This window comes from Dermacentor albipictus, chromosome 3, assembly GCF_038994185.2.
Source record: "Dermacentor albipictus isolate Rhodes 1998 colony chromosome 3, USDA_Dalb.pri_finalv2, whole genome shotgun sequence".
Taxonomy (NCBI): Eukaryota; Metazoa; Arthropoda; class Arachnida; order Ixodida; family Ixodidae; genus Dermacentor; species Dermacentor albipictus.
The window spans coordinates 123998375-124026331 of NC_091823.1; the positions used below are offsets into that span (position 1 = coordinate 123998375).

A 27957-nucleotide genomic window follows, 5' to 3' on the forward strand; every position below is an offset into this window, starting at 1 on the left:
CTTTCCGACGCCACACTGCCCCTCTCTCATGCCGTACAGGTGAGCTGCCACGAAAACTTCGTCACCCGTTTCATGACACGACTGAATGGGCACAGCATCCAGTTCTACCCCTATTCCCTGCCTTCTCCATCTCTGGACTGTTCTGCATGAACACAAGGGCAAGCACTGCAGCTTCAACAATGCTTTTGCAGGAAGAGGGTACTGTGGCGACTCCCAGGGAGCTCCGGAGGACATTGTGACCATGCTCCACCCTAACAAGGCATGCTTTCTGACATCGCCTATTTCTTCTTCAATACTTTTGTCAGGCACTCTCAAACACGTCTTACATGGTGTGCAAGACAGCAGCAGCAGCAGCAGTGGAAAAGTCGCAGGAAGAGGCAAGGAACCTTCGCTTAAAAGGGCCCCTCACCAGATCGGGCCATTTTGAGCTTACAAGCACAGTGCATATAAGGCACTTTAACAATTGCGTCTGCAAATTATTACAATGCCACACACCACAAAACGCGATGCACCCCTCTCCTCGCGGATGCTGCACTCTGAGCCAGAGAGTTGTTTGTTGTCGACTCTCCGGCTGAGAGCTCAAAGAGTAGAGAGGATTCTTCAAGGCAACATCAGTTATTTGTTTGATCTGTTGCTTCAATAGACGATTTAAAGTTTCGAGAAATAATAAAGCCTACAAACTGAGTGTCTGAGAGTCTTTGTTTTACTCCAGCTTGGAGGAGGCAGCCCAGAAGGCTGCCATACTCCAGGCGAGCCGAAGAGCTCCCGCCAGCGGAGTTCTAGAGTAGAGGTCCCGAACAGCCTGAAGACCGCTCGTCCTATTTTGTCCAATAAGAGCTTTCTCTCTCTCTGTCTCTAATATATATATATATATATATATATATATATATATATATATATATATATATATATATATATATATATATATATACCGTATTTACTCGCATAATGATCGCACCCTTGAATTTTGTCGTCAAAATTCGATTTTTTTCATTTCCCGTGTAATGATCGCACCCTGAACTTGCCGCAGCGATATGTCGTGTGCCAAGTCTAGCTAATAATGATCGCGCTTACCATCTGTCGAATGCTACGCGAACGACTTGTCTGCACGCACCAAACATGCTTAAGTAGATGCCTCATTTTATTACTTTCATCACTTTCCGCACTTCCATGGCAACAAGAGGTACAACCAAACTTGCTTTTATTGTGGGTAGGCTTTATAATGGTTGAAGACAACAAAAGCAAAAAAGGCGCCTTTCGATTCTTTTCATCTGCACTCGTGAGCACGCAACAAATCGCGCGCGGCAATGATAGTAGCCACGTTTACACTGATACGTTAAAAGTGTACCCTATTCATACGCCAACGCTTGTAACACAGCTAAGATATTTGCCCACCCTTAGCGGAAACGTGCCGTGTTAGGATAGTAGTGAAAACAGATGCCGCAGTTTCCGCAGCACGCCGGCCATGGGTTTCTGTCACTGGCAGCTAAGCGCGCCCATCTGTTTCTGTCCCCTCAAAGTGGACATGGCTACGTTATTGCCGCAAACTTGCCGATATTAACGATATTGTTCATCACTGACACGGAAGAAACTGCTTCAATGCACGTAATGTACTCACGAGAAAAAAAAAAAAAAAAAAAGATCGTGTTCGGCGCGTTCGGCTTGCTACGCCGGCCGCCATTTTTGTTTTGGTGTCCCGCACTCGCATCCCGCAGCAAACGCGGGACGAAAAAAAAATTTTTTTTTTTCCGCGGGAAATTTAACTCGCGTAATGATCGCACCCCTGAATTTGCGTCAATTTTTTCTGACAAAAAAGTGCGATCATTATGCGAGTAAATACGGTATATGCATTGCCATAGCAAGGTCATACTTCCATTTCGCCTGCTTGTTCACATGTCGTGCAGTCGCATGAACAGAAAACAAAACTGTCTGCCATTTTCTACTCGGTTCCAATGTGTGGTCCTGCTCTTTGTTCTGCTTGCATCTGCCTCAATGCCTGTGACTGTGGCAGTGACTTATACTGATAATCACATGTTTTGCCAAGTGCGCAAAATCGTGTGCTATGCGAATAAGAGACAAACGCAACAGCTCACGCGCAAGATCGTCACCAGAAGTGTGCCACTCAGCAAAAATGCGATAGAAAAAAAAAAGGAAGGCAGGGCTCGTGACGTATCCGTCACGCGATCCTCTGGCTCCAGTATGGGAGAACGCAGGGAAGGAATTTCATTTGTGGAGGCTAGACAGGGGAAAGTGGAGAGTGTACGTTGGGCGATTATGTTCGCCTCCTGAAGTCATGGGTTCACGACATTTCGAATGTTTCTATCTTTGTTATTAATGAAGTAACTGAAAAATTCTCGCTAGTTAGTACACTCCTTAGAGAACATGTAACAACTTTCAGCCTATAACAAAACTTTGCTATGTGGCCTGGTGAGGAGCCCTTTAAAAAATGACCAAGAGAAAGAGGGACAACTCACTGATATCAGCTAGCATGTAACAACTTTCAGCCTATAACAAAACTTTGCTATGTGGCCTGGTGAGGAGCCCTTTAAACAATGACCAAGAGAAAGAGGGGCAACTCACTGATATCAGCTAGCAGAGCCATCTTTGTGTTTGCTGGTAACCGCTGGGTGTGGAAAGGCTGCAGCTGCCTCCTGTCATCCTCCTTTAAAAAAAAATTAAATTATGGGGTTTTACGTGCCAAAACCACTTTCTGATTATGAGGCACGCCGTAGTGGAGGACTCCGGAAATTTCGACCACCTGGGGTTCTTTAACGTGCACCTAAATCTAAGTACACGGGTGTTTTCGCATTTCGCCCCCATCGAAATGCGGCCGCCGTGGCCGGGATTCGATCCCGCGACCTCGTGCTCAGCAGCCTAACACCATAGCCACTGAGAAACCACAGCGGGTATCCTCCTTTAAAGGAATGATCAAAAGAAAATGCATAAAGGATTATGGTCATTTTCTCAGCCAAAACAGAGGAAAGGAAGCAAAGACAATCAAATGGCACATTAAACTAGTGACCTATGAGCACCTCACATTTCACATTTGAGTAATTGTAATCGAGTGCACCATGCACAATCAGCCAGTTCCTTCAGAGCAGCATACTTCAGCACAGAGCACTTGAAGGCACTCCCACTTTCACATTGGAAGCATGGCCCAAATCCGATGGAGCTCCAGTCGTGTAGAGCTGCTGCACCTTCGCACAGTTGGCATACATATGCTGCAGCCGTTTTGGCAAGAGTTTTCAATGTGTACACTTTGTGTGCTAAGATTTGCAGCAAAAACTGTGCTGATGTGTTTCCCCTTCAGACCTTCAACTACCCTAAAAATGGCAAAATTTTCGGCTTGGGCACGCTTTTATTGGCCCAGATTTTAAGCAGGCTTCACCCCATTGCAATTCAGCTGCAATTACTGATTACGTATGTGTATATTCCTCATCTGCAATGACCTTACAGTACTTCTACAACACACTCGTTTTTATTTTTGTGTACTTACTGAGGTATATTGGAGAGCGAATTTCACACTTATATAAGTATATTTGAAATGCAGTTGCTATGTTTTTCTTATGCAGTAGAATTCCATTAATATGACTCCAGTTAATACGACTTTTTTTTGTTTAATTCGATCCCTACTGAAGGTCCCACCCAGCAACCACGCACTCCAATGTGCACTGAATTTTGTTATTTCAATCCTGAAATTGGCCTTGACCGGATAACTTGAACTTCACTGGTCAGCACGCACACACCTGACCCCCATGGTGAACCCAGCAGCAACTTCTTTAGTGGCAGCGTCTGTCTCGGCAGAGCTTAGGGGACGGTGAATGCATTAAACATGGCATTCTCCATAGAAAATTCCTATTTTAACCTGCCTTACGGTGACTTTCAAACAATAACCATAGTTCACAATGTCTGATTACAGTATCTACCTAACTGCATCTTTTTCTTTTACAAGGAAATTTGTGCCTGGAACTGTCTGCGCAGTTTAACCGGATATGAAGCCAAATCTGCCTTCCCTGTGTACGTATGTTTTGCCGCTTAACATGGATGTATTGCATCAAAGGTGACATTAAAATCAGTGCAGCGAAGCTGACTAAGAAACCGGCCACCATTCTACGCGTATTAGACCCTTGCCAATTTTCCTTGCTGAAAAATCTGGTGCACATTAGGTTTCCACTTTTTTTTTAACTTTGATTACATTTCTACGCTAGTTTTCAACATTGATCAAATAGAAAGTGGACGCATGTTTGATTCAGAGGCTTGTTAGAATCAGGCAAATATTGCCAAATGAATCGGCAGTGTGTTTTGGATTTTTCTTCTGCATCTTGTTCAATTCGACCAATTTCAGCAGTCCCGTCAGGGTAGAATTAACGGAAGTTGACTGCATATATTTATATTATATCAACTATTTGACAAGAGTTTTCAATGTGTACACTTTGTGTGCTAAGATTTGCAGCAAAAACTGTGCTGATGTGTTTCCCCTTCAGACCTTCAACTACCCTAAAAGTGGCAAAATTTTCGGCTTGGGCACGCTTTTATTGGCCCAGATTTTAAGCAGGCTTCACCCCATTGCAATTCAGCTGCAATTACTGATTACGTAAATATGTACCCTAACATTGTTGACGAAGCTATAAATTCTAGAACAATTCACAAATTTAAACATGCAATACAAAACATAATATTTTCTGATCACTGTGTGTTTAACGAATGTTAATAATGTTTCTTTGTTTAATATCAATATCAATAGTAATGTTATTAATGTTCTATTCTGAATGTATAATTTTTGTTAATAACAGAATGTTCCTATTTTTCCTGTGCAGTATTTATTCAGTTACTTGCTATTTGGCAAACGGTTTATACTTTTCATTGTGTTTAAAATTTTGCTGTAAATAGTATTGAAGTTTTGTGTCATATTAGTTGTACTTTGTTATCAGTTGACTGCTACTTCTGCTGCTCCTGCGAGGCAAAGGCCTTAGTCAGGAGGATTACGCCCTCCTTTTGCCTTACCTTGCGGGCAAACCTTGTATTTATGTTGCCCAAATAAAGTCTATTTCTATCTATATGTTTAGGTACGTATACTTTGTATATATCTCTAGTACAGTCAATATATGAATATTCAGACTCCCTAGGGTCCGTGAAAATGTCCGAAAAAACACATACAAAGGACCCTAAAGGCAAATACTATGTCGACGTGGACTGTTTAAATACCATTTCAGAAACCTCGCAATGCTTGTTTCGTGCCAAGAAAACTTAGTTTACGAAAAAATTACATCTGAAGGGTCCGAATACCGTTTTCGAAATTCAAATCTCCTGCCACCCAACCGGGGGAGCGGTGATGCTGCTTACACCCTTTGCGGCTGCCGGTGAGTAAAACGGCGCCCAACAGACGGCAATACCGAGCCAAGACGGAGCGACAGAGCGGTGGATTCACCGCTGCGCCGCTACTTTTTGGTCAAGTGGCGGAGACTGTTTGGGCATCCTGCAACATCACATGGAAGTTGAATTCTCTGCTACTTGCAGTTCGTGCGAGTTTCGCGAGCCAGCAAAGCCAGCGCAGCACTACGCAATAACAAAACTACTGAAACGCGAAAGCGTGGGCAGTGCAGAGTCGCAGCGAAAACGAAACCTTCCAACTGCCTGTGTCGTTGTCAAGAGTAATTTCAATGAATGAAGGGAAAATGAGACATCCACCCGTTCGTAGCAATTGCTACAAAGGAAACCCAAACGAGTTCCTCGAAAGAAAAGCCTCAAAGTTGAAAAATTCGTCCTGGTCCGGGACTCGAACCCGGGACCACCGCCTTTCCGGGGCAGCCGCTCTACCAATTTCAATGAGTTCTTTTTTTCTAAAAATGAAACAGAACTTGAAAAGTAGCATTTTATTTTGTCTTATAATACAATACAAAGATTTTTTTTCAGCAAATGGTTGAGTACTAGTAACAGAATTTAACTAAGGACTGCTTTCGTCATCGAGCAAGTGCTTCAATCATGTCCCGCATTTACCTCAATTTCTCGATTATTATGGCTCTACTTGCGATAATATTGACACCTTGGAGATTTTCGAACACTAATCTACCACTTTAGCTTGACTTAATGTTTGCCTTTAGTGTCCCTTTAACTGCCTTCAAGGGCTCAAATCACCACAGTGAAGTTCTAAATAGTTATAAAGACCTGATAGTACAATTATTAGGCCTCTCAGTGCTCGCACTGTGACAGGAGATGGCTGGTGCACGCGTGCGTAATTAAGGAACACATTTTATGTCCGGTGACAGTGGCCCTTTTGCACTTTTGGTATGCCTGACCGCGTAATACGGCTGCATTGCGGCAAAGCTGCCTTTCGGGAACTGGCATTATACAACCTTTTAGACCCTCGTCGTGACCCTCACTGTTTTCAGTAAGGATGCCAAAGACAGAGTCGTAGCCATTGCCGAAAGCAGCATATACTTTAAATAAAAGACGCGGCACCGAACAGTCCGAAGCTTGATTGCAAACATCAAAGCAACTAGGCGTAACAACCACACAAAATGAATACACTGGAATCTCGCTGATGCGATCTTCACGGCAACCGGAAAATGAAACGTATCATTCAAAAATTCTATTATCCAAAGCAAGCTCCAAAACGTATGAAAATATGTGCACTTGGTGATAAAATCAGTAGCCATGGTTTGTGCAGCGTAGAGTGGTACTCGACATAGTACATTATGCGGAGCTGCATCACTCGACACCACCCAAACCACAGCTAACTCACTTTTATATAGCGATGTAATTAGCTCATCAGTTCATGCTGAATTTTCTTCTTGTCAATGTCCATAAAAAATTATTCTATAAGTTAAAAAAGATGTCACCATTTCCTCACTCAACCAAGCAGCAGTCCACCGCCAGCCTTTTTATGCTCAAACACCACAGCAGCATCTTACCGCCGGCAGTGCATCGCATGCATTTTTTTCTCCAAAGTGATTGGGGCTCAACACATTGTTCGTGGGTTGTCAGAATGTTATTCAAGCTGGTACACTGGACTATGAAGCTATGAGCTTTAGAAATACCACTAAAAACCAACTTCAGCAGACGTATTATCCAATTTCATGTGGAAACACGGTCACAATAACCATACGAAAATACATTTCTCCTATGGGGCACTGGCCGGGAAAAGAAAAAGAAACGTATTATCCCAAAAAATGTATAATGTAGAATCGTATCAAAGAGATTCCACTGTACTACGGCTCAATCGTCACTTACAGCGCATACATAGACGGAGGACAAAAAGGACGACGAAGACAAGCGCTTGTCTTCGTCGTTCTTTTTGTCCTCCGTCTATGTATGCGCTGTAAGTGACGATTGATACCATGGAATACCAACTAGCCCGTACTCAAACCTTGCTTCAGTACTACGGCTGCCAGCAGATCGATACGTGAGAGCACTGGTTCGAGCCTGCAAGACAATCTAAATGGCAGCAGTGGTGGCTTCAATTTTTACCATTTCAGACCTGCGGTCCCAGCAGAAAGTCAGAAAAATCAGACGGCGAAGGGTCTCAGCAACTGAAATTTTAGACGTTCTTATACATTGGCTCGTGGCGGTTGCCACGAAGGCATCCTAATTATCAGGCATGTCCGAAAAATTGATTGTTGACAGTATACACACACACTGTACACACATACATGTATACACTGTATACACATATGAGTATACGAAGTGTGTGACTGTCATAATTTGTGCTTTTACTACAATTGCTGTATTTTGCTCTTTTATGCATCCTGTCAGCTGGACAGCTGTTTTTTTTTTCCTACTGCATTACTATATTTGTTTTCCCTTCATACTATGTATGCTTGCTAGCACTGTATACCATGTCTCTGGGACACAGACCCAGTCAAGCCTTATACAGGCCTTTTGTCCATGTCCCGAACATCAGCAAGATGTTGAATAAATATTAATTAGTTGGAAAAAGAAAAATAACACTGCTGCAGCTAAATGAATGTGCCGTAAGAGCTGTTGTAGGATTATCAAAGCCAAACTCACGTTTGCATCTGCCTGCAGAGTGAACATGTGGCACCAGCCATCACAGCTGATGCTAAGTACCTTGTTCTGTTGAGAAAGGAAGAAAAATACTACAATAAGAGATTACAACTGCACTGGCACTAGTTCCAATAACCAAGTCTTTCAGAAAACACAACAGCCACTGAAAAACAAGTCCTCAACAAAGGAAATTAAAAATCAAAGAACAGATGTTGCTAATGTTTTCTATCCCAATTATGTGCCAAGAAACGACATGCCATTAACTATTGAAATGCTTCAGACAATACTATGAACAACCTAAAAACCCATTTGGGCTCCAAGTGTTTTCTTTAGAATCTTTTTTTTTTATATATAAGAGCTGCTGTACTGACTGGCTGCTCTTGATTACAGCAGTGGCAAACTGGCACTCAAGGCTAATGAAATGCAGAAAGGAGTAGGAGGAGTAGGCCCATGAGATTTCAGCGGCTGCTGCAAGACATAAAAATGATGAAACTCTCTAGTATCAACATGCTTTCACTACACCAGCCTCAGATGAGTTGTGGTACCTGCAGGATTGCCTAATTATACACTTCAGTATGCACACTCTATGCAGTGTATGTAGGTTATGGCGGATAAGGTGCATGGCAATTTTCAACATTGTTAGTGTCATGGTTCACCTCACCTGAGAGTCATTCAGGATGTCGCCAACAATCACAGTAGCCACCTGCAGTCAAGATACAAATGTTTCTCAAACATTGATTTGTTTGGAAGATGAATTTCATTGACTTTCCATAGCAGAGATCAGAGAGGCTCACAGTAACAGGCTGCAGCATTTACACCTTGTGACAAGCTCAGCTCGATAAGGGTTAAAGGGACTGCCCAGGCCCCACTGCGAATTTCAGTTATACACTGAAAGTTCTAAAATGCCGCCTAGAGATCGTTTTACCGAAATAAGTTTTTCAATTCGGTTTATTATTATAGAAGATAGAAGAAACTCATTGCCCTGCTACCATATTGCCAGAAGGCGAGCACAAGTGCCAACAGAAGCACTCTCTCTTTTTGCCCGAGTAGCGTCTGCAAATGATGTTCGTCCTCCTCCTTCTCCCATACAAGAGCTGAGAGACTGCATCAAGTCTGCATGACAGGCCCCGCCTCGTTTTTCTTTCTTCTCTTCCTTTTTTTTGCTGCGCAGCACATTTCCAGTGGCAGTATTGCACATTGTACATCACACAATTTATTGAAGTATGTGTCATGGTGAGTGACATTGCTAGGACTGCATTTTACGTCATGGCATTTGTGAGTTTTATCTCTACTCTATGGCTGGGAGTGACACTTCCTCGAGAGGGAGGACACAAGGCATCTGGTTTAAAATTGCAGCTGTTTTCGCGGCATGCAGCACTGAAATACTCTGCAGACATGATCGGCAGCGCGTGGAGTATACCCTGTGTTTGTCTGTTTAAAGTGGCCAAACCTGGTGAGGGACTCTAAGGTAAAACTCGCACATAACAGTCGACAATCGGGAAGTAACACTGGACTACTGGAGAAAGGACCAAGAAATTAACTGTGAGTGTGGTAACTCTCCACACCAGCTGACAGTTTGCAAAGTCAAGGTAAGGGTAGGTTAAAGGGACACTAAAGGTTACTATTAAGTCAACATGGACTGTTGAAATACCATCACAGAAACCTCGAAACGCTTGTTTCCTGCCAAGGAGAGACTTATTTTAAGAGAAAATGCGTTCTGAAGCGTCCGCGTACCTCTAGCGCAGTTCAAATCGCCCGCCCTCCGATCGAGGAGTACTGACATCATGGTCTCATAGTGACGTTGCGCCATCGGTGAGTAAAACGGCGTCCGCAGACGGCGCTACGGCTTTTCTGCGCAAAACGCAAACGCGCGGCCAGAAACAGAGCCAAGACAGCCGACAGCAGAGCGAAAGCGGGAGTATGGTGGCTAGCGGAAGGAGAAACGAATTGCATCCCACATTACGTCCCACGGCACACGGAGAGTCCGTTTTCGTTAAACTATAGGCTGCGGCGAGCTCGCAGCGTGGTTGGCGTGGTCTGTGAGCCTTTTCGCACTCGCAACAGGGCATAAAAAAGTGCGAATCGACGCAAGACTCGGCCTAGAAACGTGCTTCGCCACAGCCAGGGCTCAATACGACCCAAGCTGGCATGACCCAGATGTCGTTTCCCGCACCGCCACTAGGCGCCGCTACTATACCTCAAACTCCAGCGCAAGACGCCCATAAGCTGGTACTTCATTCTATGACGCAAACTTTGACGCTCGTCGCAATGGACCCTGACACCGACAGATTGGCTCGCGATGGTGGGCTCAACTTCAGCGATTTGAGCACCGACGAGCGCGACCTGCTGCTGAGGGCTCGCACTGCCGGCGTCGTTGCGTACTACGACGGCGGCCTCGACACCGGCTCTCCGGAGCGGGAAAGCAACGAGGGCTTCCCACGACATCACATGGACGTGGCATTCTCGCTGCTTGTTCCAAATGGAAGTTTCGCGAGCCAGCAGAACCCTCACAGCACGACGCGATAACGAAAGTACTGAAACTCCAAAGCGTGCGCGGCACAGAGTCGAGCGCGCAGAGTCAAGTGAAAACGAAACCTTTCGAACACCCATATAACTGAACGGTAACGTCAAAATTTCATTTTTTCTTCGAATCAAATAGACGTAGACAAGTAGCATTTTTTCCGTCTTACAATCGAATGAAATGATATTTTTAATACGAGTAGTTGAGTGTTAGTAACACAAATTATGAGGAGTCCTTTCGTCATCGGGCTAGTACTGGAATGTCGCTGGGGGGTCTCAAATCGTGTCATGCATTTACCTCAATTTCTCGGTTACTAAAGCTCTGTTCGCGATTAAATTGACGCCTTAGACGTTCTAGAACATTGCTCTACCACTTTAACTTGAGTTTCTGGTAACCTTTAGTGTCCCTTTAACAGAGTTTAGGCTTGCCCACAATCCTATTACCGTTCATGGAATACCAGGCTGCAGGAGAAGGTAGAAGTGAGCAGCTGTGTTGATGGTGCTACCTTGTGATTCAGAGTTTAACCAGAGAAGACATGGAGTTATTATTGCAGTAACCAACCACATTCTACTGAGATGCTAGTGTAAAGTGCCAGCAGCGACATAATCAACATGTTTTTTTGTGTGTGTGTTATTTTCCGTCAATGAGAACACCGATGCAACACAATGTTTCTGATGCATTCTTGCAGGACAAAGCGTACCAAGATGTCGCTGCTGGCACTTTACACCAGCATCTCAGTAGAATGTGGTTGAATCCGGTGAATGGCAGTAACCTTGTTACTGCCATTCCAATCTAAGATAACCCAGCATTCCTTGAAAGGCAATAATTATACGCACAATCTAAAGCTCCCTAATGAAAGTGCTTTTATTAAGATGAAGAGACAAACTCTACATTCGTTATGAGATCTCTCATAAAGTAGGAGAAAGCAGAAGACAACATGAAGTAGTCTCAACAGAGAACGTCCACATGTCACTGGCTCTGCTCGAATAATGAGGATACAGGGCAACTACCCTCCCCTATGTGCACGTATGCATACCCCAGATATGAAGTTGTTGGGCAGCAGTGCTTGCAACAATGGCAGAGGTCTTAAGGGGGTCCTGAACCATCCTTCAGGCATGGTGTACCTCAGTCAAGCTTTGTAGTCATGCATGGCGTGTGGAGCTCACAAGCACAGCGCAAGTCACATATTTCTCAAACACTCTCTTTTCAAACAAGGCCTTCTCTTCACCCACTTCGAAGTTCTCGCTGGCTTGCATATGTCGTCATATGCAAGATTCCCATGCACGGCTGCTATTGGCTGAGAGCTGACATCAATCGAAAAGGGTGTTTGGATCAATCTGTTTCTTCCTACTGCTACTGTGTATACTTACTGATGCAGTTTAATAAACAGGCTGAAGTAAGTGAATATATGCTTCCAATTTCTATAAGAATTATGTACTTCCGGAAGAAGCCGACAATCATCTGCTCATGCTCAGCCACAGTCACCTGCATAAGAATTTAAATTTGACCACCCTGCTTATCGGTGTTGTAGCCATTGGGTTCACACTGATTTCACCCAGTGCTGAACACTCAACTAGCCTCAAACCATACAAAACTTAAGGTCAGACTGCATATGTGCTTTCCAGCATGCACTCACTCCTCACCGCTCCTGGCTAGACACCTTGGCGGACATCACTTTGCATTGAGCGATTGACAGCACTTAAAAAACATGGAAGTTAGATGCGGCTACTGCAGTAAAACCTCGTTAAATTGTAAACAGTAGTTTCATTTTAAAAGTGAAGTCAAATCCTCGACTCAGTGGCTATTGAACATAATGCATTTTGTATCCACATAAACCGTACCAGCTTTTGCATACATATCGGTTAACACGTAGTGTTTCCATTTTTGATAGTGAAATCACGGCGGTACGTTGACAACCCAGCAGAACAACGAGCCTCAGAGACTGGAATGGCCTCCAAGCGCAAACGCAAAGGGCACTTGGAAGGGTGAAGCCGCATCAAGATCATCATCATTTCAGCCAGAGTCGGAGCGTTGTGGCCAGAGTTGTGGTGTCACGCAAGCTAGGACAAAAACCGGGTCCCCAGCACAGAAAAAAAATTGGACATCATTCATGCTGTCGAACGTGGCACGAGGAAGTCGGTGCTGGCATGCAAGAGGAATCTACCATTGACTATAGTGTGTGGCATTTGGAATGCGAAGGACTTTACGAGATTCAACTTTTCCCCATTGTTGCCTCTGTTATTGCCAAAGTGTCGCCTAACAACAGTGATGAGAACGACATAGAAAGCAACAGCACGGGCGATTCAGGCCTGACAGTGGCAGATGCTGTATGTCAGCCTCATGCAAGTGTTTGCCGAGAAGAAGGGGGTGATGGAAAAGCCTGCTCGTAGCTTGAACAAGTTTGAGGCCACCGTCGCGGCTGCTAGCCCACCACGGCATCAAACGAAAACAACTTTTGTAGCGTGAAGTGAATAAATACTGCATGTTTTCTGCCCTTTCATCGCACTCTCTCATAGTTCCGTTTTTGACAAATAAGTGGGCGTTCTCAAACTATTTTGCACTTACCAGACTGTGATGCATGCAAGGACTCTGAGACATATACTTGCTGCTTGTGCTCAACATGACTGAACGGCAGGCACTGATCTCTTCTTTAGCGCCAATTAACAACAGGCCATAGAGTGAAAAAGTGTTACTGGGTGAGTTTACGTTTGGCAACTTATGAACCAATGGCATACACTGAAGTGAATAACTTTTTAGAGATCGTTATACATGTGCATCAAGGTACTTAGCATGACTCAATCATCGCAGCGTGGAAACATATCCGGTCAATGCCAGATATGACCAGCATTGACCGGACATATCCATGAAGCGAGCCATCAAGGATTTCTCAGAATATTTAGTTAACACAGGTATAGATTCTAGGCTGTAAGTGAGCCCTTCAAACCCGAACATGTATATAATCGCATCCTACTGCCTCTCCTGATGATTACTCCTCAGTGCCCTAGTTCCCTTCCTCATTCTTTTTCCCCTGAGCAGAGCAGCAAGCTACAGGACTCTCTGCATTTCTTCAATGCATTCTCTTATCTATCCTTCAGTAAAGCTTTGCATCACATATATTCCAGTATTGGCATTGGATGTGCATAAAGTATTTTGTAACTAGTGATGTGCAGCCCAAAGACCAAACAGACATAATCCTTCAGTGCAGCTTTGCAGTAGTGTCGAGTTTTTGCACAAAGTAAATTCGTGCTGTTTTCATATAATTATTCCTACATTATGCAAATGAACTTGAACTAGTTTGAACCAGTTTGAGCTGTTATTTTCTCGCTCTGGAGTTAAACCGGAACTGAATCGTTTTCCGTGAACCGTAACAAAAACCACAACAAAAACACTTTTGGTTCCACACTCTGACTGCCAGGCTAGTTGACGCATTCTTTAGACCAAAACAGTAGCACGGTAATCAGAAAACGCATGACAGAATTGGCACAGACAAGTGCACTATTGCCTGCGTCATTCCTATCATCTGTGTCACTACTGCTCTACCATTCCGGCTTAACGACATAACAAATAATTAAATGCCTAACTAATAGTGAGCTAGTGGTAAACTAATAGTGTGAGCGGAACAGTACAGAAACAGAATACATAGCCCAAAACAACAACAAACGGTAGCGCATAAGAACTGAGTGTGATTAACTGTAAAAACAAAATGTGCACTCAAACTACTTTACATGAAGGAACAGAGTGACATTAACACACAATTTAAATGCAGCTTGCTTTCTGCACTTTAACTGGTGTCACTGTGTAAGGGTCTTACCGCCCCCAAGTTTGATGCCAATGCCCATGGTCTAGGTTGCTGGAACTTGAAGACAGCGAGATCACCCTGAAGGTTGCCAGCCACCAGCTCAATGTTCTAGAAAAAAAAATGACAGCAATGTTTGTAAAAAGATAAATAACACTACATACGACTAAGTACCGAAAAGTAACAAGACTTCCAAGAGTAACGAGACAGAATTCAAAAACATTAAATGCCTTTGCAGTACACTTAAACACAGTGGACTTGTCCCACTGCTTTACCCATTTTTTTCAAAGCTGTCCCAAAACTCTAACAAACTAATGACTTTAAGTGCTTCCATTGTTATCTTCCTTGTCTGCTCCGCACCTAGAAAACTTTCCTTTAAGCTCTCGTTTAAGCCTTGTAGATAAAAGGCCGCAAGGGGCAAGTTACAAGAAGGCACAAGGGGCAAGATACAGGGAGTAGAGAGGGTGAGGTAAGGTATAGTTGTCATTCAATTTTTGCCAGGTAGTGCTTCACACTCAGTGCAATGCTCTGTGGGCAGCGACACCATCGTGTTCACAAGCCACCCATGTGAGTTCCACAGATATGGGCATGTTCTTCAAACTACATCATGTAACCACTTGGGCATTGCAAATATAAGAATGATGGTTCACTGTCTGAACTTGCAATTTAACATGAATAAGCTCTTTGATATCAAAAAGCATCCCAAGAGAGAACAGAACTTGATACACACAAGTTGCTATTCAATGTCCACCATTATCAAACCAACGCATGCAGCGATGGAGGCTCAAAAGAATGCCTTTATGTGAGCACATGAAGCTTTATCATAACTCTAAGCAAGGAAGGTGCTTGGCCAAGTAATGAAGACGATAGTGCAGTAGGCACATCTAGCGACACTTCCACTTCATTGAAGAGATTCATGCTACTTCTCGGTCCCCTTTGCATTCACCAGGTTTGCCCCAAAAGTTCTTCAAAAAACAAGGTCATCAAGAAAGTGGGAAGGTGTAGTGACACCACTCTCTCATTCTCTTCCCTCCGAAGACCCCCGCTGGCCTCTAGTACAAGTCGCACTTTCTCAAAAAGTCAAGACGATGCGAAGATGTGTTGGGACTAGAAGCATTACGTCTGTCACAACGGCTCGTTTTCTATTAAGACAGCATTTGTCAAGGACTAATTTTTTGTCGTACTGTAAAAGCGTTTCTTTAATTAAACCATGAAGGCCTGCGCTGGATTGGTTGTGCAATTATATTAAACGTAGACAGAATCGGTGGCTGCTAAAGTTAAGGAAATTCACAAGGTATCCACTCACTGGGCATCAGCTTCAGACATCTGTTTCTTTCACTTGTTTATTGTATTAAATATGAGTAAACAACAACAAAAGATGTACTGTGAGCAATCCAAGACTTTACATAACGATTTTTTTGTAAGAAAGCATTATTTCTGTGGGCATTACCATGTTTTAAGCCAAGTCACCTTAAGGACAAGCCTGGCAGACCAACAATGCAGCATTAGACCACAGGCTGTACCAGCATTCCCATGGTGGCACAGCGCCCATTAAGAAACATGCATAGATGGTGGCGCCTCATTTCCTTCCAGGTAATACGCTAACGAACTCTACAGGAGAGCCTATGCACAAAATGTACTTATTGCCAGAAACAAGTTGGTGGCCACTGCACGGGGACAATTCCACTGCAGTGATATCAAGGTAGGAGTATGTTACGCAGCTTGATCCACGTGTGACATGCCAGTTTGCACATGCTTCATGGACGACTAGGCTCTCGTTTAGCAAGCGTTGGAATGCTAGGCACGAGAGCATATGAAAAGGCAGATTTTTTTTTCTATGTGCACAAACAGATTTCTCATTTGATGAAAAACTGAGTGGCTTGTCCACAGGAATTTAAGTGAATCGGCAGTCTCCACCAGACTGGTATGTAATGAATTACTTGTCATCAATTACATTTCTGGTAACTTGTAATTTAACAATTACTTTGTTTACTCAATCATGCTCACTGTAATTTAAATACATTTTTGAGTAACTAATCACATGCCACCAGTTACATATTACAGCTTTGAACACATAAATTTGGCAGGAACTACACCTTTAAAGGTGTTCAAAGAGATGGAAACATGTACATGGTTTATAGTCTTCCCACAAATGGTGTGCTGCCGCTGTGCCTGGATCACCTGAACATAGCAGGCATTCAAATTTGCATACCTCCCTATAGGAAGTCTGACCTCCGCTGCTGCTCAAGTCTTCCATTCAGTGCAGTCTACAACTTCTCTGAGACAAAGTTTTTGGCTATTAAACACTTACATTTTTATCTGTTTAAAATATATGCAACTCATATAACTCATTTTTGCAACTATAACCCACGACCAGTATATAAAGGGCTGCACAATGCGCAGCTTTATAATAAATTACCTTTTTAAGGAATGTGAATGTTTGTTGGGATCCATTTCAATTAGTCATTTAAATATAGATGGCTAGCGAATCAAGGGTGCTGGGAGGCAAGGCCCGTTAGGTGTTGGTCAACAAATTGAAACTGCACTTCTATGGCTTGATAGCAATGGCCTCTTTGAACGTTGATGCCAGGGAATCACCTATGGGCTATTTTCAGTTTTTTGCTAGCCTTGTTGGGAGCACCTACTTCCAGCCTCAGCAACAATAAAGCGCTGTGCTTCATAGAGAACCCAGACCTCAAGAATCGTGGTATGGAGTAACTACAATATTATGGTGGCAGGCTGCAGTAACACGGGACTCAGCCTGGTGACCAAGGCCGCTAATTGCTCCCCTTGAGTGTCTCTTACAATGTTACTGCGGTATGTCCGCACATGTCTATCAAACCATTCTCTCTTAGAATGCAAGAAGAAAGTTTGAACCTTCTTTGCAGGCTACAACTGACCCTTCTGGGAACACAAGGTGTAGCAGGCACACATGTGGAAGGTCATTCTTTTTCAGGTTCTCAAGCGAAGCATTCTTTCCATCTCGATATTTTGGGCAAGACTACAGAAAGTGTACAGTGTTTCCGAGCTCGGAGAATCGATATGCCCCGTCTTCAATAACCATGGTGGTGTATTAGCAGGTCCTATTTTGTGAGCAATATGTTCGTGCATTACAACGCAGCCTTTCTCTCCAGCGCGCACATCGAGTTTTCAGTGTCGCTGCCAAACGGCTTTACAAGAAGACCAGGGAAGACTATATACCAAAGGAAATTATACAAAACAATGTTTAGGGAAAAATAAACAACATTTGAAGGGCTGCAGAGCACTCATAGGATGAGCCAGTCCAGCTCGTACTATTTACTGTGTGCAATGTTAATAAAAGTAGGGTGTAAATTAACCGCAAAATAATTTATGACTTTTTAGTAATTGCTCAGTTGTTTTCGCGGAGCTGCAGTTGGTAACTGTAATCAATTATAGTTTTGAAATAAGTAATAGTAATAGCAACCGGCTACCGTTTTTCTGTAGCGTGTCTGGTCTCAGCATACCGCGACGTGGTGTCAACACATTGTAAATGACATCGTCACATTTTGAAGTTTTTTAGCAAACACAAATTTTACCGAAGGGTTTCCTTTCCATAACGTCGAATGAACGAGCAGTTAACTAGCAACAAGGTTAGATATAAGCAGTCAGTACAGCAAAACACAGTGCAACAAAAGTACAAAGAATCACGCCTTCCTTACCGGGACTCAGCCGGAATAACACGGAAACCACGACGATTTTACTGTATAACAGTTGTTCAGACGTTCACTACTTATAAGGCTGAGATGGCACTTTTCAATATGCCTTAGTGAGACAAAGAACTCTGGCTCGATTCGATATCGCACACGGCGACGTCTTTGGTAGGTGGAAGATACGTGGAAACGTGATAAAAGCCTCACCTTGTCGTTGTCGACATCTCCCAGGCAGATTGCGTGCTGCATAAAGTTGCCAATAAATTCATACTCTACTTTATCTAGAAATGAAACGGCTCTCATCTTGAATCCCAACTGCAAGGTCTTCTAACAGATATTCGTGAACGAAAAGCAAAACAAACAGCGCGGCCACAGAACACCTATACGCGGCTAGCAAACCTTAGCTGCCAGCCGCCATCTTGAAGACTTTGTTGGAATCACCTGGTGGCAGAAAAAATGTACTGCGTAGTACATAAAATACTCATTCACATAAATATATATTAAAATAACAAAAATAATAACTTATTATACCAACCCGTGAGTAAAACTTCAGAGTTTAGTTGAGGCCAAAAGAAATGCTGCATGAATACAGACATGTGCAGGATGTTTGCTACCGCAAGGACTCTGTTACCACTTCCTTCCATGCTCACACATTTGACGTACTGTAGATTTACTACACCATGTGCAAATTTATTTTTTGTCACGTATTATGCTTTCTGTATGATTGAGACACAGCACTTTCGTAAAGCGCAGTGTGTGGAAGTGCAGGTGAGAAAACGAAACTAGAGGGTCATTACTGGCGGAACCTTACTGTCCCTTCGGCCGAACTTCAGCCGTAGAGTCATGGTAGAGCATCTTCCGTGTGGTAGAGTATGGTAGAGTCTTCGCGCAAGTCATAAAAGCTCCGTTGGCCGATCATTGGGAACGCGCCATATTTCCACGACAAAGCAAATCGGAACGCATATTTGCAGCGCCGTGGCATGGATGGCCACGTGGACGCGTGATCGGCGTGCGGAGCGGAGAGATTCGAAAGAGCCAGCGGGATCCTAGACGGCTCATTGCGAGTTTGATGTACGTGCTTTGATGCGAAAGCGTCAAATGGCCCATTCAGCGAAAAAGCCAGCGGTGTCTGTAACAGCCATAATATAGTGAGAAACCCTATGGTAAACGCGAAGAAACGGCACCTAACTTCCCATTGACTGATGCGCTCGTCACGAGCGCACCTCGCGGTGCTGGCTCATGCTTGCTGGCTCGGGCAGCACGTAGTCTACATCGGCGGCCGCCGCGAAACGTACGTGGCCTGTGGCGTTGGCACCATAGGCTGATGCTGCTCGCTAGCTCGGGCAGCACGTACCGTTATGGAGTTTGAATTAAGCGTCTACATGATCGACCGCGGCAACCTCGGCAATATCGAAACGTGGCCGTCATCGCCAGTATACCGCAGACTGAAGAGAGCGGTAGAACGCAGCAGAACGAACGAACGGCAGGCAGCGAAATCCACCATCGTCAACTCGCCCAACACGAGGCGGGCGGAACGAGCATTAACGCAAGCATGACTCGCAACGCAAAACTCGAAAAACCGCTCAGTGGCCTTCAACATGACATTCATGCTATAGAATTCACAACGCGTGAGGAGTGCTTATCCTCAGATTTTTTTCGAACAACGCCTGAGTGCGCAAGAGCACTTATATATATATATATATATATATATATATATATATATATATATATATATATATATATATATATATATATATATATATATATATATATTGCGATGAGGTTTATTCTCGTTCACGACGTTGTGGAACGCTAGGCAAAACAAGGCACTGCAAGGGCTGTCCGAAGCACGGGGTCGCTCGAGATCACGGCACGGCCCTTCGTCTTCCTCTTCAGACGGCACATACACAGGGGCGCGTCTGCTTCATTACAATGCCCCAGGAGCTAAGCGTAGCCATCCTGGCGACTCAGGGCGCGGAGAAGATGAGCGGGTCGTAGTACGGTTTCAGGCGGTTGACATGTACTGTCTCTCGCCCACGACGACGCAGGTCTGGTGACACGGTGAGCGGCTCGACGATGTAGTTGACCGGTGAAGTGGCCTCGATTATACGGTATGGACCGTGATAACGCGCCAGGAGTTTGGAAGAAAGGCCAGGAATGTTGGCTGGTATCCAAAGCCACACAAGTGAACCAGGGACAAAGTTGGGCGGTGGTTGATGAGCACGGTCATGTCTTGTCTTTTGACGTTCTTGAGTCTCACTAGTCAGGGCACGTGCCAGCTGACGGCAATCTTCAGCATATTTGGCGACTTCGGAAAGCGGAGTATACTCTGTAGCGTCAGGTTGGTACGGCAGTATGGTGTCCAAAGGGCATGATGGCTCACGGCCATACACAAGGAAAAAGGGGGAAAAGCCGGTGGTCGCTTGCGTCGCGGTGTTGTACGCGAACGTAACAAAGGGGAGTGCGGTGTCCCAGTTGGAGTGGTCGGATGAAATATACATCCGCAACATGTCGCCAAGTGTGCGATTGAAGCGCTCGGTAAGACCGTTGGTTTGGGGATGGTACGCGGTCGATTTGCGATGAATTATCCTGCACTCAGCGAGGAGGGCTTGGATGCCCTCCGACAGGAAGACACGGCCCCTATCACTCAGTAATTCTCGGGGAGCACCGTGGCGAAGGACAAAATTGCGAAGGATGAAAAAACCAACGTCACGGGCGGTCGCTGCTGGCAGTGCTGCAGTCTCAGCGTAGCGAGTAAGGTGATCTACGCCGACAATAATCCACCGATTTCCACGCCCGCTGCATGGAAACGGGCCGTAGAGGTCGATGCCGACGCGGTCGAACGGACGAGACGGGCATGGCAGCGGCTGCAACGGTCCTGTGAAACGCTGTGTAGGTGTTTTGCTTTGTTGGCATGTAGTGCAAGACTGAATGTACTTTTGCACAAAGTTGTACATGCCTCTCCAATAATAGCACTGACGCAACCTTGTGTAAGTTTTGAGGACGCCGGCATGAGCGCTTATGGGGTCAGCGTGAAAAGACGCGCAGACGTCAGAGCGCATATGACGAGGTATAGCGAGGAGCCATTTGCGTCCGTCGGGCATGTAGTTTCGGCGATATAGAATGTTGTCCCGCACTGAGAAGTGGGTTGCTTGGCGACGCAGTGCTCGTGTCGAAGGGACATCAGACGGAGCAGCAAGGTAGTCGAGTAACATTGCAAGGGATGGGTCCTTGCGCTGCTCTGTGAGCATGTCAGGGATGGTGAACGGTGACAGGGTGGACGAGGAAGCTGACAACGACGCCAAATCAGGCGTCAGTGGGGAGGGAGAGAGCGCATCAGCGTCGGAGTGCTTGCGACCAGAGCGGTACATGACGCGGATGTCGTACTCTTGCAAGCGAAGCGCCCAACGTCCCAAGCGTCCAGACGGGTCTTTCAAGGAAGAAAGCCAACAAAGGGCATGGTGGTCAGTAACAACGGCGAAAGAACGGCCGTAAAGGTATGGGCGAAACTTGCTTAATGCCCAGATGATCGCTAGACACTCCTTTTCTGTGACGGAGTAATTTAATTCTGCTTTCTTTAGAGTACGGCTCGCATAAGCGACGACGTATTCATCATAGCCAGCTTTCCGTTGCGCTAAGACCGCGCCAAGGCCAACTCCGCTGGCGTCAGTATGGACTTCCGTGGGAGCATCAGGGTCGTAGTGGCGAAGAATCGGTGGTGAGGTCAACAAGTGGCGCAATTGCTGAAATGCTGCATCACATTCAGGTGACCATGCTGCTATGCCGTTACTGGCGGAAAGTAAACTTGTCAAAGGCGCCATGATGGATGCGAAATTGCGTACGAAGCGACGAAAATAAGAACATAAGCCAATAAAACTTCGGAGGGTTTTGATAGACGTGGGCCTTGGGAACTCTGCAACAGCGCGGAGCTTGTCTGGATCCGGGAGGACGCCGTCTTTTGAGATAACGTGACCCAATATGGTTAGCTTGCTTGCAGCAAAGCGGCACTTTTTGAGGTTAAGCTGTAGACCGGCAGAGGCGAGACAGGTCAGAATGTCATGCAGGCGAGCGAGGTGCGTCGGAAAATCGGTTGAGAAGACGACGATGTCGTCGAGGTAACATAAACAGGTCTTCCATTTGTGGCCACGAAGGATGGTGTCGATCATACGCTGCACAACCCGAAGGGCATGACGTTAAATTCGTAGAGGCCATCGGGTGTAACGAATGCGGTTTTCGGACGGTCAGGCTTGGCCATGGGAACTTGCCAGTACCCGGAGCGCAGATCCAAGGAACTGAAGTATTCTGCGCCTTGTAAACAGTCGAGAGCGTCATCGATTCGAGGCAGAGGATAAACGTCTTTCCTCGTTATCTTGTTTAGGCGTCTGTAGTCGACACAAAAGCGAATGGAGCCATCTTTTTTCCTCACCAATACGACAGGTGAAGACCAAGGACTTTGAGAGGGACGGATGACTTTACGTTGGAGCATGTCGTCCACGTGCTCCGTGATGATTCGGCGCTCTTCGGCAGAGACACGATACGGGCGCTGTCGCAAGGGGGAGTGGGAACCAGTGTCGATGATGTGAGAAACACCGGTGGCACGGCCCAGTGACGTCTGATGACAGTCGAAAGAAGAGACAAACTTGTGAAGGAGAGCGAGAAGTTGGCGGCGATGAGATGGGGAAAGTGCAGGGTCGATGGCTTTGTCAAAACCCACTGAAGGTGATGAGCCGGAGACCGAAGCGATGGCGTCAAGGTGACGGAGGGAGGCGGCAGGAACATCGAAGTCGTCGACGTAGTCGACCGCTTGAAAGTATCCTACCGTCTCTCCACGCAGTAGGCTGATCGGGTACTGGTAGTAGTTGGTGACCAGCATCACAGTTGAGCCAGAGGTTACAGTAAGCACGGCAAACGGAAGAACAATGCCCTTGCGTTGAGCAAACACATCGGACGGCGTGAACACTACGGTGGCGTCAGATGCGGAATCAGACGACAAGACAACAGCCATCGACGACTCAGGAGGTACGGTTGTGTCGGCATCAACAGTGAGTTTGTCGGCAAAATGAGGAGAGCTGGTCGGCAGTGATTCACATAGTGGTAAAAGCGACACTTCTGCACGTGAACAGTCAATGACAGCATGATGACGTGACAGGAAATCCCAACCAATGATGAGGTCGTGAGAGCACGATGGTAGCACGAAACACTCGATTATGTACAGAACGTCGTTGATGACGACACGGGCCGTGCATACAGCTGAAGGGTGGATTCGCTGCGCGCTGGCAGTGGCGAGCACCAGGCCAGAGCGAGCTGTAGTCACTTTTCGTAGCTTGCGGCAAAGGCCCTCGTGAATGACGGAAACGGCTGCTCCGGTATCGACTAGTGCCACTGCTGGTACTCCCTCTACAAAAACGGTAATTACATTTTGCGGCGAAGATTGAGGTCTTGAGAAAATCGACGTATTTGCAGTTCTTGCCTCAGGAACTGCAGCAGTCAGTTTCCCTCTTCAGTGGGAACTCGACGACGCAGGGGCGAAATCGAACGCCGACGAGGGGAAGGGGAGCGCCGAGTTTCCAACCGGCGATCAGTGTCGAGACGTCGCGGTGATAATGGAGGCGTGGCGGCGTATTGTGGTGCGTAGCGGGGCCTGTCAAAGCTGGTACACGCAGTTGAGGCGCGGCGGCGACAGAAGCGTGCCACATGGCCAGCAATGCCGCAGGCGAAGCAGATAGGCCGGTTGTCTTGAGTGCGCCACGTCTCGGTGGGACGAAAAAAGTGTGGTGACGGTCGGGCAACTTGAAATGAAGCCGGATTCATGGGCGATGGAAAGGAAGCGGTCTGCGCAGGTGGCCGTGCAACCACGGCTGCATAACTGAGCGGCAGCGACGTAGGGTGGTTGGCAAAGTTGGTATGGGCCAGCGGCACACTCATAGGGTTGGGTGGGGGGGTTGTAGGAGCTGCAGGAAGCGCTTCAGATATGTGATTTCGGATGGCTTCCTGCAGCGTTGGAGGCAAAGCTGCCGTAGGTGCGTCACTGTGAGGCAGCAGCGAGAGCTGCCTGGCCACCTCTTCACGGATAAAATCTTTGATATGCTGCGAGAGGGTCGAGTTGGTGAATTCGGTAGAAACCGCGATGCTGGAGACGGAATCGGCGTGCTGGATGTTCTGGCGGGCGATGGAACGTTGGCGGCGCAGCTCGTCAAAGCTCTGGCAGAGGTTAATGAGGACGGATACGCTAGTTGGGCCTTTGGCCAGCAACATCTGGAATGCGCTGTCCTCGATGCCCTTGAGGATGTGTTTGATCTTGTCATCCTCTGACATGCTGGGATTGACCCGCTTGCACAAATCGAGAACATCCTCGATGTAGCTGGGGAATGTTTCTCCAGGCTGCTGTGCGCGCTGGCGTAGACGCTGTTCAGCGCGTAGCGTACGCACAGCTGGGCGATCAAACACTTCGGCAAACAGAGTCTTAAAGGCGGACCAGCTTGTAAAGTCTGATTCGTGGTTGAAGAACCAAAGTTTGGCTACGTCGGCGAGGTAGAACGGCACGTTGGTCAGCTTAGACTGGTCATCCCATCGGTTATGGGCACTTACACGTTCGTACGATGAGAGCCAGTCTTCCACGTCGTGTTCGGCGGTCCCACTGAAAATGGGTGGGTCGCGCTGACGAGGGACGCCGGCGCAGATGACAGTGGCAGCCGGTGGGGCGGGCAACGAGGTGGCGGGATCAGGCATAGTGGAAGGCGATCGTGTGGGCAGGGTTCGAGTGCGGAGCTCCAGGACGAGGCGAAGGATCTCAGCAACCTCCACCAAATGCGATGAGGTTTATTCTCGTTCACGACGTTGTGGAACGCTAGGCAAAACAAGGCACTGCAAGGGCTGTCCGAAGCACGGGGTCGCTCGAGATCACGGCACGGCCCTTCGTCTTCCTCTTCAGACGGCACATACACAGGGGCGCGTCTGCTTCATTACAATATATATATATATATATATATATATATATATATATATATATATATATATATATATATATATATATATATATATATATATATATATATATATATATATATATATATGTTAAGGTGCCCTACTTATATTTTGACGCGATCGAGTACAGGGTGTAACCAGGATAGGGGGGGGGGGGCAAACCGGGCACGTGCTTCCCTGCACTCCTTTCCCGAAATTTCGGTGTACCAAGATGCCGCTTGCCCGGCGGCACCGTCAGTGCATTTTGACTAACTGGAAGTTTCAGAGTAAATTGCGTTATAAAATACGCAAAGCACTGTATACGCGTAAGAACTATAGACAGGGGATAGCTTTGTATTATAATTTGAACATTTGAAAAAAACATAATTCTCTTTCAAGAAAACTGAAAGACAAAAAGCCTCTGGGAGCACAATCTAGCTATATATTCATGCGTGAGCAGTAGAACATCTAAAATCGGACGTACAGCGGATGTCCCATTTGTCTCAGAAATTACATTCGGATATATTGGGACATCATTTTGGATTTCCCACGGGCGAAGTGTTTTCATTTGGCTGTAACCGCGTAGGCATGCGCAGGCTTTTCAAAATGGGTTGGGGAGTAATGTTTTGAAGGATGAGACTATATACATGTGTGACGGCCAAACTATAGTATGCGAAGCGCGCGCTCTCTTATCAGACATATTCAATTCACTGTAGCAGTTCTTGCAGTTCGAGCAGGTCCCTGCCTCTTCCACGTGTTAAATAAGTAGTACTAAGCTATTTCCGGGCTCTCGGCGGAACGCTGCATGGAGCGGAGGCCGGCGGCTGATATGTGCGTGCTTGCTCTCAGTCGATTCAGAAGGCGTTCAATGGCGGCGAGCCTGTGGCGTCCCAAGGTACAAGCGGTCCGCAGACGACTGCTCGTTGAAAAATATGTCTATGCATTCTGTCCTCAGAATCTCGAAATACAAGCCTGCATTCCTTTGACCAATGTTGAATGGTCGAAGCAGATATACCTGGAAAACAGCGGTGTTTTGCTCAACAAAAAGCAAAATCATCCATCGAAGGCGCCCATCGACATGCAACTAACTAAAACCCGAACTAACGACTGCGCACTCCATAACGACCCCCACATTCTCTATAGTAATCCAGGGGGGAGCGGGAGGGAGGGGGCGTGGTCCCCTTTGCGCGCATGCCTATGTATGGTAGTAACTGCCTTGGGATGTGTGTGGGTACGTCGACACATTGGCCCCCTGCACGCGGACATCGAGCGCGCGAATTTATTATATATGCGCGTGTGGATGAGTGGGGAAATAAGGCTTCGACGGATAGCTGGAGCGATCGCCTAATCAACTGTGGAGGAATATGGGTGAACATTTCTGCTTAACTGCTTTCATGGCTTTTTCCTGTGTTACGTGTTTGTCTCGAAGCTGTGTTTTCCATGTACCTATATGCATAGAGAAAATGTGGCGTACTATAGGCGCTCAAAATCCTGATCGGAAATTTTAATTACTGCGTAGTCCTTTGCGTGCGAATTTTGTGCGCCTTTCCAGCCGATCGATTTGCACTATATTTAAACGACCTCGACCTGTGGTTTTGTCAGACTTGGGATTTCCGCTTTCATTAAAGCAATGTCCGTTCCTAACAACGGAATGCCACGCAACTTTCGCGGAACATCGATTCATCAGTTCTGGCCAACAAGCATTCAGACAATTTCCCTCTGTAGCAATTTCTATGCACGCTTGTATTTCTCCCACTCCTGCACAGTCACAACACATTTAAAGCCAAGCTTTTTTCGCCTACCACCTCATGGTTTCGCCTGTGTCGGTCGCTGGTCGGGTTCCCGCAGAATAAATTCAATTTCAGTATAAAAAAAATGGCTGTGGCTTAGCTAAGGTTAAGCCCAGGAGGCGAAGCATACTAGCCTTTATTTTAGTTGTTGAACCACTGTTTAGCCTGGTGAACTGCTGTTGCTTGGCTATATTTGGTTCGGCTAGGCGAAGAAACAACTCATGCAGGCGAGCGCACGAGCTGAGACCCGGCTATGTAGCTACGCGGCCGCAAGCGAGCGCACGAGTTGAGCCTCCGCTTTTGCAGCTGTTATGACGTCATATGGTAGCTACGCGGCCGCGCGCGGCGCAGTAAGGAAGAGCGTGGTTGTGCGGCTAGTATGCTTCGCATAAAAAATCCGAGGACACCTAAGGCACTTTTTATCAGTTATGAATGGGAAATGATCCAATTGAGCGCCGTTGAGCAGTCCTTCGAGCTACGAACGCCTCGCGGGCAAACAGCGCGTTGAGACGCTTGGCGCGTTTTGATTTGGCCTTACCGAGGTTCAGTTAGAACGCAGGCGAGAGCTTGCGCAGACAAAGAAACGAGCGGATGACAGACTTCCGAGAGCGAAGGTGACGTGGCGTCGACGCGATGCCCTCTCCCTGACGCAATTCCCTTTCGCCCGCCAGAGCCAGCAAGCGCGAGCCAACGTCACGAGCGCGCGAGTAGAGCTCGTGACGTTACGTCGCAGCCATGGGAACGCGCTCGTGCCGTGTCGTCGCAGCCAATCGCAATTTACGCTGCTACAGACCCCACCGGCTTTTTCGCTCAATGGGCCACTTGACGCTTCCGCATAAAAAAAAAAGGCAGAAACGCGTCCCGCGGTGGGATTTGAACCGCGGCCCGCCAACACAGCAGCCCGATCCTCTAATCATCACCCCACAAGCGCACTACCTATTTTCGTAAATACACGGGAAAGCACTCATGGAAATGGCACAAACAGTAAAGGAAAATCTGCAGATCTTATAGAAAATACCTAAAAATTCAGAAAAGCAGCATACGCATGCATTTAGCTGCTTCATCAATACTTGCCGTTACTCCTCAGCAGCATATGTACTTCTTATACATGGGCTGCAAACTTCAGGAAAAAAAGTTATATGTATACTTCTCTCGTGCCAACACCAACTAGCTCTTTCGGGTGGTCTCCACGTGTTGATTACGATGGCGATT

At 46.3% G+C, this 27957-nt stretch overlaps 1 protein-coding gene across 6 annotated transcripts in view; it reads right to left on the minus strand.

Moving 5' to 3' along the window:
* LOC135909449 (KICSTOR complex protein ITFG2-like) overlaps positions 1 to 18413 on the minus strand; it is a 184889-nt gene extending 166476 nt beyond the window's left edge. For 5 of the 6 annotated variants that reach the window (XM_070536025.1, XM_070536024.1, XM_070536022.1 and 2 more), the window contains exons 1-5: positions 18200 to 18413; positions 14337 to 14432; positions 8666 to 8707; positions 8008 to 8073; positions 2581 to 2662 (exon numbers count right to left, since the gene is read on the minus strand). In XM_070536025.1, the coding sequence (XP_070392126.1) occupies positions 2581 to 2662; positions 8008 to 8073; positions 8666 to 8707; positions 14337 to 14432; positions 18200 to 18295 (382 nt within the window). In that variant the 5' untranslated portion in view covers positions 18296 to 18413. Of the gene's footprint in view, positions 1 to 2580; positions 2663 to 8007; positions 8074 to 8665; positions 8708 to 14336; positions 14433 to 18001; positions 18048 to 18199 lie in introns of those variants that run through there. The other variant, XM_070536026.1, reaches the window with a different exon arrangement.
* Positions 18414 to 27957: the final 9544 nt, after the last annotated feature.